Consider the following 12672-nt stretch of genomic DNA (forward strand, 5'->3'; position numbering starts at 1 on the left):
TATTGTCATAATTTTATTATATTTCAATAAAAATGTTGTTTAAAAATGTAATAAAATTTAATGATAAAAAAATGACATTAAAATTAAATGTCATAAAATTAAATAAAATGTAATATAAATATATATTTAAAAAGAACAGTGCAGGAATACAGTTGAAATCAGAATAATTAAACCCTATTAAAATATAATGTGCCTAATTACTCTATCCTGTCTAGATAATTTAATTAACCTAGTTAAGCCTTTAAATGTCACTTTAAGCTGTATAGAAGTGTCTTGAAAAATATCTAGTCAAATAATATTTAACGTCATAATGACAAAGATTAAATAAATCAGTTATTAGAAATAAGTTATTAAAACTATCATGTTTAGAAACGTGTTGAAAAAATCTGAAACTACACGGTGGAAATAAACAGGGGGACTAATAACTCTGACTTCCACTGTATATATAAACAAATTCTTCATTTTGACTTAATTGTGAATGTCTGTCATCTCAAATATTATACACAGTTCTCTCAGGAGCTCAATATCATCTTCAGCAATACCACGAGCTCAGTTAGACTCCAACAAAAGATCACTTTTATGTATCTCGCCTGAAGAAATAAGCCTACGCTTGAGAAAACCCGGAAAATATCTATTAGCATCATGCTCTGTGTCGGATCTCATACTGTAATGGCGCTTGTTTTGTGCATTTGCTGATGAAAGTGATGGCAACACAGCAGACTGGCAGATCATCTGATAAAACTCAGTCATTTGGCTTTTTATTGCTCATGAAAGAAGGCCGAGCTGCACAGTCTTCTGCTTAATCGAGTGCTTATTAAAAATATTTTATTTTCAGGCGTGACCCGGACAGTACATGCCATAGTGGTGATAGAGGACAGTGTTTACACTATATACTTGAGGATCGAATGCCCAAAAGGGTCCATTTATTGTCATTAAAGTTAGATAAGTTATCCAAACTGCAAGAAAGTAAGTAAGTGCAGGTTATAACCTTTGAGTATGAAATTCACTAAACAAATTTCCCTATTTGGTTTTCACAGCACAATATGAAGAGGGAATTTGTTTTTGTTTTTTATTGTTGTTGTTTTGGTGAATCCCTTTCTGACCTACACTGTCAAATATATTTGTAAATAAACAGTTTTCCATATGGGGCGGCACAGTGGCTAGCACTGTCACTTCACAGCAAGGAGGTTGCTGGTTTGAGTTCTGGCTGGACCAGTTGGCATTTCTGTGTGGAGTTTGCATGTCCTCCGGGTGCTCCAGTTCCCCCAAAGCTCTGACATGTGGCATAGGTGAATTGGATGAACTTGGCCACAGTGTATGCCTGTGTGTGTGAATTTGAGAGCGTCTGGGTGTTTCCCAGTGATGGGTTGTGGCTGGAAAGGCATCCACTTCGTAAAGCCTCATTCACACTACGAGCGAATCACAGTGACAAAGTCACAATTGACTGTTCATTTCAACTGACAGTGAGCGACTTCTGACGATCTCTATCTATACAAGTGACAGGGACTGTTGGCGACCAGGTGAGTATGTCAAGCAATGCAACAAAGTTGAAAATCCTTAAACTTTCTGTAAATGAAGAGCGACTTTCTTGAAAGACAGAAAATAGGAGCACCAGTAGAGCTCATGTGATCCTCTCTCTGCTCCTACAGAGGCCAGTTGTACTCTGTGCTGTAGACCTACACAGACCTGCGTTTGCAGCAGATCACCACCCTTTAACAAAGTCACTGCTAGTGTGAATGAGGCATAAAACATGCTAGGATAGTTGGTTCATTCCACTGACACCTGATAAATAAGGGATTGAGCTAAAGGAAAATTAATAAATAAATGAGTTTTCCATATTTTTCACTTATTTATGCTTTTGAATTGCATTATGGGATCTTTAACTTTCCCCAAAAAGTTTTTAATGTTAAAACATGATTTCAGTTGACATTTTTAATAGTTTGAAGTGATATATTATCTATGGTTCTGTGTAATTTATGGTACAAAACCTGCCAATAAACTGCCAGTACTTATTTCTCTATATATTATTTCTTAAACAATATCTTGTCTTAAACTACTAGTATGCTAGCAGCCATCATGTCAGATGGTACGGCAATAAGTTAATGTGCAGTGTTGAATTTTCAACATCAAAAGTCGTCAGAGCAGAGATCAAGGTCCCATAATGCAATTCACATTCAATAAACAAACAGAAAACACAATGTGAACCATACAATACTAAACGTGTTAATTAACGGATAATCATTACAGTGTACAGGACAATGAAATGAAATAAAATGGTTTAGAGCCTCATTCATTTTGCTTGTTTGTTTAATGTTACCTAATAAATAAACTATTATTTAAATATTTTTTAAACAGTAAAATACTGTTAAAACAGTAAATATGAAAAACAAGTTGATTATATATATATATATATATATATATATATATATATATATATATATATATGAAATGAAATATTTTTACATTAAATTAAATGAAGGTTTATGACCAAACTGGTTTTTATCCTTTGCATAAAAACAGTTTAAAAAAGAATTGTTTAACATTAACGTTTAAACATTTTAATTTTAATAATAACAACAGCGACATTTCAAAAATGCAGCACACTGAAATACATCTGTTATTTAATTTATATACATATTACATTAATTATTAAATAATTGGCTCAGTATAACAATGACTCAGCTGACTTGCATAGCTCTTACAAAAACAGCTAACTTTTAAAAATGCAGTGTGCTCAAATAAATCTATGACTTAAAAAAATACATTCATTATATTTGTAAATTGTCATTTTTATAAACATGAACACCTTACCTTACATATTTCTTATGCATTATTTTACAAACAATTCTCAGGTTCAAACAAATCAGCTAGAGTTTGAGATTTATATTTTTCAGATTGAGTTCAGCGGTCAGTCAGTGGTGGATTTGAGCGTGAGGTTTTTCACTGGACAGCAGGTGTGAATTCAGTGTAAAAGCACAGAAACAGCTTGTTTTCTGGAGTGAGAGACTGTTGAGGAAGCAGACAGTCAGGTTTCAGCACATATGGAAATGACAGGTTTCCCTGTCTTCGTTTGTTTGTCTGACTCTCTTTGACACAGGTAGTTGTTGTATGCTGTCAGTCACGCAGAGCTGAAATAACTCTATACTTTTTGATCCTTACATTTGCCAATCCTGGAGTCCAGGCTTGAGCATGATCTTAGATAAACATGTTTGCAGAAAAGAACTGCGTGATACCAAACTGCGTTGTCAAAATACAAAAATGTCAGCAGTCAACAGAAATATGATATGTAATGCAGGGCTATAATTATGAGAATATAAACAATAAAAATTATCTAGAATATTAATAATTAAATATTTGACATATAATACATGTTTTAAATTGTGTTTTTGAGAATTTAAAAAAATTTAAACTATATTTCTCAGTGGAAAGGGGCTAAGCTGAAAAGACAATGAATGAATGAATGAATTTCTCAGTGGGGGTCACAACAAAAATATCAAAAAGTAAATTGATTAATTATCAATTTCAATTATTTTACTGAATATTTATATTAAAATATATTTCAAATAACTAATGTGGCCTTTTAAATATTCCACAAAAATGTATTGAATTTATTAAATAATAAAATGAATAATAATAATAATAATAATAATAATAATTATTATTATTATTATGAAAAACTTGAATGACTGATTTGTAAATGTTTACTTTTAAATCAGCACACAAAGAAATACTAGAATAAATATTGCTTGTTATATATTAAATATTAATTGTTAAATATTACTTTTTCATTCCATTAATTTACAACAATATTATATGCTTTTAAAAGCCATCCATCTGTACAGTGTTTAGCAAGCAGCTTGAAAATGCAAAAACAAAATTGCAGGAAGGTCAAAGTTGGCTTTGAAGGCTGATGATCTCCAACATGTTGACAAAGCAGTTAACAGCTTGAGCTCAAATAACAGCAAAAATATGGGGGAGAGCTGCAAAATGAAGGATTGCAGAAACCTGTAATGACTAGGCGTCATACAGGGCTGTGTGTGTGCGTCTGTTTGGGTGTGTGTGTGTGTGTGTGTGTGTGTGTGTGTGTGTGTGTGTGTGTGTGTGTGTGTGTGTGTGTGTGTGTGTGTTCCGTCTACGAATGTACTCTACAAACACACGCTGTGCCTGTCTGTTCTGAAAGCTCTGATGTGCACTTCATAGTCAGCAAACAAACAGAGTCCACACATCGGATAAGAGAAGCACCTCAGCACTGCTCGCAAGGACAGAGAAACCAGAACAAAGTGAACCCAGCACTGACCACAGACACTGCAGAGACAGGTGAAGATGCCAGACTGGCTAAGAAAACATCCTTTTGTGGTCCAAAGTACAATAGAGAAACATGTCTATAATGAATCAACCTGTTTGTTAAGTCTGACCCTCTATCAGATGCCAAGTAAGAGATAATGTATATGTAGGTGGTTGTTCTTGCAAAATAAAGCCTGACAGGCTTATCAGCAGCACAATGTGAAGTGGATGGCTATTATATAAGACTGAAGGGCTTTATTCTGTGTAAAGAATGAGATTAAAGCCATATCACACTGCAGCCCAGGACTGGTCGCTCACTGAATCTAAACAGGGCTGAGCCTGGTTGGTACCTAGATGGGAGCCCACTAGGGACAACTAGGTTGCTGTTGGAGGTGGTGTTAGTAAAGCCAGCAGGGGGTGCTCACCCTGCATATGTGTGTCCTAATGCCCCTGTATAGTGATGGAAACACACACCAGGCAGGTTGCTTCTTGTCAGGCTTACACCAGACAGAGTCTGCATGTAGAAATGGGATCAGCTGTTGAAATAGAGTGAGAAACTGAAGTAATAAACCTAGCAAAAAAAAAAAAAGATGGAGCTCAAAGAAGCTTTCCCTTTATCACATTTCTTAAATATTTGTGAATGTTACATGTTATCAGATTAAACAGCCTGATCTTATGAGCAAACATAACTATTTTACGTTTTGTCAGTTTTGTGGCTAATTCTAGAAATTCATACGAGTTGATTTGTACGAAAATCGTACAAAAACCTTTCAAAATAGGAGCCATGGTACCAAACCCCACCCCTAAACCCAACCATCATTAGGGGATGAGCAAATTTTACAAATGAGATCCTGCAAATTTATATGGATCAGCCACTAAACGATAAGGTTACAAGCAAACTTTGGTAACTCTGTTTGTAGATTGTAAAAAAAGGATGTCACCAGAGTGGCTTTTTGGTTTCTTTTCTTGTGCATCCCAGCCACTAGCTCCCCATCTGAAAGATTTTTTAGCATAGGGGGTAATATAGTCATTCAACACCACAATTTGTAATGTTGGATCAGCATACTGTAGGACCGCAAGGTGGGAATCGAACTCGGCTTGCCGTGAGCACTGTTATCTGTTCAGTGTGTTCACATGAAGCTTTTTGCTTCAGACTTGGCCAGATGCAGTCGACACGATATAATTCATTGTCACTTGGTGTTTCCCAGGATTAAGATAAAATGGCGTTATCTCAAGTCAAATGAGCATAAGCTTGGATCCAGAAACAATACTCTATACATCACCACTTAACAAGCAGATTACAAACTATATGAAAGCTGTCTGGCCATATCTGTGCTGCCCACATGCAGGTCACCTAGCCTTTTCCCTTCCGGAAATGATTTCTGAGCTGTAAGCCCGATGGCGTGAGTCACAAACTCACCTCCTGATCTTTCATGTTTCTGCTGCTCATTCCTCAGAGAAAACATGAATCTGAGGCTGAAAATGTTCCAACCACACTGCAGTTACACAACCAGTGCTCATGAATAATGCAGCGGCTCTATACTGGGACATACAGTAGGAATGAGAAAGAGGAAGGGAGGGACAGAAAAATAACCAAAATGAACATAGTATTCTGAGGGTGTGTAATTGCATATTGGATTATTTGTTCTGGACAAATCCTTTAGTCCTTTTTTTTTATTTAGTTTGTCACTTTAAAAAGTAAACTTAGAGATACAACAAATAAATATATATATTAAATATATATATATATATATATATATATATATATATATACAGTTGAAGTCAGAATTATTAGCCCCCCTGAATTATTAGCGCCCCTGTTTATTTTTTTCCCCAATTTCTGTTTAATGGAGGGAAGATTATTTTAGCACATTTCTAAGCATAATAGTTTTAAAAACTTATTTCTAAAAACTGATTTTTTTTATCTTTGTCATGATGACAGTAAATAATATTTTGCTTGATATTTTTCAAGACACTTCTATACAGCTTAAAGTGACATTTAAAGGCTTAACTAGGTTAATCAGGTGAACTAGGCAGGTTAGGGTAATTAGGCAAGTTATTGTATAATGATGGTTTGTTCTGGAGATTATTGAGAAAAAAAATAGCTTAAAGGGGCTAATAATATTGTCCCAAAAATGTTTTTAAAAAAATTAATAACTGCTTTTATTCTAGCCGAAATAAAAAAAATAAGACTTTCTCCAGAAGAAAAAATATTATCAGACATACTGTGAAATTTTCCTTGCTCTGTTAAAAATCATTTGGGAAATATTTAGAGAAGAAAAAAAAAATCAAAAGGGGGCTAATAATTCTGACTTCAACTGTATATATATATATATATATATATATATATATATATATATATATATATATATAYATATATATATATATATATATATATATATATATATATATATATATATATATATATATATACATATATATATTTATTTGTTGTATCTCTAAGTATATATATATATAATTTATTTATTTTTCACCAGGGGCGGACTTAGTGATTTGGGGGCCCTAAGCAACTCAAGGTATTGAATTGAAACGCTCTCTTTCTCCATATATTTTTTTTTTTCTCTGTAGATTTTTTTTTCTCTTTTTTTTTTTGTTATTTTTATAAACTGCATGTTAAAAATAAAGTTGAACCTGTATCTTCTTAATGTAAAATACAATAAATTCACAAATAAAAAACAAGTTCTTAAACTAACTACATGTACAGTTAGAGCTGCACAATTCAGCGAAAAAAGATTGCGATCTCGATTTGATTCGATTCGATTCGCAAAGGCGGCTGCACGAGTCTTTTCATGGTTTCACACACGTTGCTCAGCGACATGGACACCTCCAAATGATGTTAAAAGAGTCACATACTGTATTTATAAGGTATAAATTACCTAAATGTCTTTTTTGTTTAATTAATTACCTAAATGTCTTTTCATATAATGCTGTATTTGCGGCTGGGAAATCACATGTAAATTGAGCAGCTGACTGTTTGGGCGCGCGCCCTACTTAATGATAGACGTGCACGCGTCTACTTTAGTGAACAGAACCTGCATATCCTGGTAGAATCGTAATCTTTATTTTAAGCAAAAAAAAATCATGATTCTCATTTTAGCCAGTATCGTGCAGCTCTATGTACAGTTAATTAGCCATTTGTGATTAATTAGATTTTAATATTTGCACGTGCAGTATGGAAGGAACATTACGTTATTTATGGGGGCCCCCAGTTTAAAAAAGAAGTAATAACACTAAAATTTTTATGATTATAGATAGATTTTACAACATTTGATAGAAATATGAATATTTTAGGCTTCTTAGCATTGTTCGGGGCTCCCTAATTCCCCAGGGCCCTAAGCGCCTGCTTACCTCGCTTATTGGTTAAGTCTACCCCTGTTAATCACAAAACCATTTTGAATATTTGTTAGAGAACAAACATTTAGGTAATGTTGAAGGCAGTTTCTTAAAACATTTTAGCCAATATTTTTTAGCAATGTCAAATTTTTAAAAGTGAAAATCCTATAGAGTTACATAGAATTAAACTCATTTCTATTTTTATGATATGAAGAGATCAGTTTTCATTTCATTCATGAACTTTTCATATATATATATATATATATATATATATATATATATATATATATATATATATATATTTTTTTTTTTTTTTTTTTTTTTTTTTTTTTTTAGGTTTTCACCTTTATTATGGTATAGGACAGTAGAGATTTCTTACATAAATTATATTTTTAAGTGTATCAAATGAACAAACTAAATGACAGTTTGAATATTTTTACACAGCTATGTGTATTTACTCAGATTAAAATGCCCATTCACACTAAGCGCAACAACTATTACTAGAAAGTTCCAATAAGTATTAATATTAATTGTGAAATCTATAACATTAACATACAACAGATAAATAACAACAGAAAAGTATTATTATAATTATTATTATTGTTATTAAACTATTTCAGCCGGTAAATTAGAATCCAGCCAATTAGAATCCACTAACATTCGACAGCTAAAGAATTTAACCCAACAAGTCTGCACTGTGCATAATATACAGAATGCCAATTGGTATTAAAGTTAATTTACTTATTCGTCTTGACATAAGCAAGCCCTAACTCAAATCTTAAATCTGCAAATGTCCAATTTTAGCAGAATTACTGTACTTCTGGGAACTGTTTTCCCTCCAAAATTTATCCAAGTATCCACTCACACAGATATAAGGCCTGAAGCAATGAAGAGCCAGAAAGTACTACTCTTTTCAACATGAAACCCAAGAACGTCTAAACTTCTGATCCTCACACACTAGAAAAGGTTTTCATGAAAGAATTGGCAACACTTCCAGGAGAAGAGTCTGAATAAAAGGACCCAGAGCAAGATGCACTGCGTCAGACGCCTTTCAGCTTCTTTTGTGAAGGCAACATGATCCATGTAACCGTTCACTGTCGATGAAAATAAAGAATGGTTGACCAAACACACCTTACACACACACACACAGAACACATCTCATTATTCCCTGGTTAATTATTAACACCTTGCTGGGTTATAAGTTCAAAACATACACTCAGATATATTTTTAGAGATATAATGTGACATGCATGATGGTGTCATGATGTTTATTATGACTGTTATAAAAACAGTGCTGACGTGGCGCCACACCGAAACTCTCCTATGGATTGTGTTTTAAATCATATACGGTGTGTTGAAGACAAACTGCACACCTTTGGCCTCAGGCTGCAGATGCGAGAGGCCACTGGATCCCTGTGACTGATAGTTTGCTTTGTTCTGCAAATACAACTCTGGAGTATGAAATCGTCTCGTTTTTGTAGGACACTGAACAGCTCTGGATAGGTTTTAAAAAACATGTGGATATATAGACATACATGAGGTTTAGGGAAACTGTAATGGCGGTGTCTCTTAAATCTGCTGTTTCCACAGGGGATGAACATTAGAAGTACATTTGTGATTTGTTGAACTAATAATAATTCATTCATTAATTTTCCTTCGATTTAGTCTCTTTATTCATCAGGGGTCACCACAGCAGAACGAACAGCCAGCTTATCCAGCTTCTGTTTTACACAGCGGATGCCTTTCCAGCTGCAACCCAGTACTAGGAAACACTACTACAACTACTACTACTACTACTACTACTACTACTACTAATAATAATAATAATAACAATAATAATAATAATTTATATACTATACATATAGTATATAGGCTTATATAAGAAATTTTTGTATTAGATCTTACATAGACATGACTGTAGGAGAATAATACACAATAATAATATACAAAAAAAATTATACTGGCCTGATCAGATTTTTACTTGCCCTGACAAAATTTTCTTAGTCTTAGCCACACATTTTAAATAATGTGCCAAAAGCCAAACATAACTGTATACATACACTTTTTATTTAGCATGACTTTTTTTAAAAAACAACTTACAATTTTAAAAAATACAGTTGTGATGTAAAATAAAATAAAAAATGTATATATGTATTTTAAAAGCGCAAATGTGCACTTTAATTTTGACACCCACATACAATGTCACCAACTATAAATCAGAGAGGTTAAACTTTCTCATACATAGACTCATTTCAGTTGTCAAGTTTTATAAAAATCTATTTATTGAATCAATTAATCTATTAAAAAAAATGTTGGCTAGAATTATGCATTAAAGGCTTAAAATATAGAGAGATGAATAGAAGAAGCAAGACTGCAGTCTGATCATGAAGCAGATCAATGTCTTTCAAGGTGTCAGTGCTGAAATGAACAAAACAACAGGCCAAATTTAAAATATTATAAGATTAAAATATGATAAAATGATCAGATGTTAATTTTGCTAAATGTTCCAAACAGATAAACATCACTCGGTAATATTTCAGCTTCCACTTTCATATTCGTCATAAAACGCACAACCATCATACACTGTGACATAGCCTGGTTCATTGGATCATTTTGCTTTCTCACTACAATCCTTTTCAGTGTTTGTTTGAATCAAGCCAAGACCACTTCATTCAGGCAATTTCAGACCGATTGTTTTAGCGCGGATCCGAGCGCAATTGCGGGATTCATATATGCCAAACGAACACCACTAACTGGGCAAATAAGTCAAGTTCCAAAACAAACGTCTAGGTTTGAAAGGATCCTAAGACTGTATTTGCACATAATTGACAAACAATCGTAGCCAAATTAAAATTTAGTGACAATCCATCGGGCCAGTAATGATCCTGTCTACTGTGCCGAGCATTTCACACGCTGGCCCCGGACCATCGGGCAGTCCTTATTGTCGAACCCTGCATTATAATATATAATATAAATACAGCAGTTGTTTGTCATAATTTATCTACATAGGAAAATATAGAATTTGTCAAAATTAACAATGTTCAAGTAAATGTATTTAATATATAGTATATTGCTTATTAAAAAATATATTTATTGTTAATTCAAATGTTTAGTACAGAGTTAAAGTCAGTACATTTTACAAGAATACATTATTTAGGCATTTTTATTTAGTAAGGATGTATTAAATCAATAAAAATGTGATTGAAAAGGGTTTGATTTTGTAATAGAAAATAATTTCAAATGAATGCTCTTTGAATATGAGTTTTAGTGAAACTGTAAGGGCAGTGCCTCTAAAACCTGCCGTTTCCACAGGGCAAGAACATTAGAAGAAGATTTGTGATGTTAATGTGTTGATGTAAATGTGTTGATTTAACTAATAATAATAATAATAATAATAATAATAATAATAATATTAATAATAATAATAATAATAATGATAAAAATAATAATAATAATGATAATAATAATTTAAAACACCTACTGTATAAACAGCTATATAAGAAATTAATTTATTAGATCTTACATACAAAGGACTGTAAAAGAACTCTTAAATACACAAAAATAATATTATAAAAACGTATAACATATGATGGAAATACAGCAGTTGTTTGTGATATTTTAAATGAACAATGTTCAAGTAAATGTATTTAAAATAAAGTATATTGTTTATTGTTTATATAAAAAGCATTTTCTATTCAGTGAGGATGTTAAATCAATCCAAAATGTGACTGAAAAGGATTTTATATTGTTAAAAAAAAAAATTTCAAATGAATGCTCTTTGTATTCATCACTAAAGTTTGCCATCTCAGAAATAAACGAAAAATTTGTTAAATATAGACAGATAGAAACATAAATAAATGTAGATTTTGTAATCATAAAACAATCTTACCAAAATATATTTTAAATATAAAAAAGCATATATAAAATACAAAGTATTATTTTTTTTAATTAATATACATAATTTTATATCATTTAATTATTATAAAAAAGAAAAAAATATAGCCAAATATTCAAGTAAGTTAATTCTAAATAATGTTTGTAGCATAAACAAATAAATGCACAAAGCTAACTCAATTCAGACAAATCTAATCTTATTCCATCTTTTAAACGCAGTGTCAACGGTCATCAACGTCTTTGCCTACTTCCTATTGGTCAGTTTAAAACCCAGGTGCAATAAAAAAAGTAGTTTTACTAGAAACATAGCAAAACCTGCAGAGACACGACATCAGATTCTTGAGCATCCCCAGCCCAGCCCTCAGGGGCCCCGTGGAGCCACAGGCAAGAGACATAAACACTCTTACCAAATACATAACGGTCTGACATTCTCCACGAGCACACCTACAGTCGTATGTTACAGCAACAAACAACTCAAAACACCTCAACCCAGCATGCACCCTGTCTAATCTAATAAAGCCTCGCAAACAGGCTGACCGTAATCTCATTTTCAAAATTATAATAACTCACCACAACAACATCCTCCGAGTTCAACCACAGGCCTATTTACTCTCGTTATATACGCATGTTCTAAAGGTCTATGTACTTAAACCCGAGCGCCAGCTGAATCCTGATGGAAATATAATCTGACATTATGTTTGTCCTTCTGGCACATGGTGAGCAAACACACTCGAGAACGCGTTCAAAGATGCAAAGTCCACCGCACATGTGGGTGCGCAATCAGAGTAAATATAGATTCAGCGGTTTTGACTAAAAACACAGACGTGGTCAGTGAGTCATAATTAATTCAGACACCGTTTAAAGTTTCCTCTGATCATATGACCCACGCTGTCACCAAACACCATGTTTACCTGTCATTCCTTCAATTCTTCCACCCAACAGCATTGACCAAAAATTGCACTAACCTTAAAGGCAAACTTGCGGGTGATGCTGTCCGATGTTTGGACAGGTCCAATCTTGAAGCTGAGAAGAGGAAGGCTTCCCAAGACTCCTTCTTCCTTTTCGTCTGGATGGGAAAAGAATAGTAAGCGTTAATATCAAAGCAATACCACACACACACGCACACAAATCAAATAAATA

The 12672-nt window shown here is 33.1% G+C and overlaps 1 protein-coding gene and 1 long non-coding RNA gene across 51 annotated transcripts in view; both read right to left on the minus strand.

The window, feature by feature from the left end:
* Positions 1-12672, minus strand: part of plekha6 (pleckstrin homology domain containing, family A member 6) — a 174877-nt gene that overhangs the window by 46655 nt on the left and 115550 nt on the right. For all 50 annotated transcript variants that reach the window (XM_073916723.1, XM_073916713.1, XM_073916705.1 and 47 more), the window contains one exon: positions 12498-12598. In XM_073916723.1, the coding sequence (XP_073772824.1) occupies positions 12498-12598 (101 nt within the window). The remainder of the gene's footprint in view (positions 1-12497; positions 12599-12672) is intronic.
* Positions 7222-8776, minus strand: LOC141376604 (uncharacterized). Its single transcript, XR_012387160.1, has 2 exons — positions 7315-8776; positions 7222-7275 (listed from the first exon to the last, which is right to left on the minus strand). It is a non-coding gene; the product is annotated as an uncharacterized lncRNA (long non-coding RNA).

Source organism: Danio rerio, chromosome 11, assembly GCF_049306965.1.
Source record: "Danio rerio strain Tuebingen ecotype United States chromosome 11, GRCz12tu, whole genome shotgun sequence".
Taxonomy (NCBI): domain Eukaryota; kingdom Metazoa; phylum Chordata; class Actinopteri; order Cypriniformes; family Danionidae; genus Danio; species Danio rerio.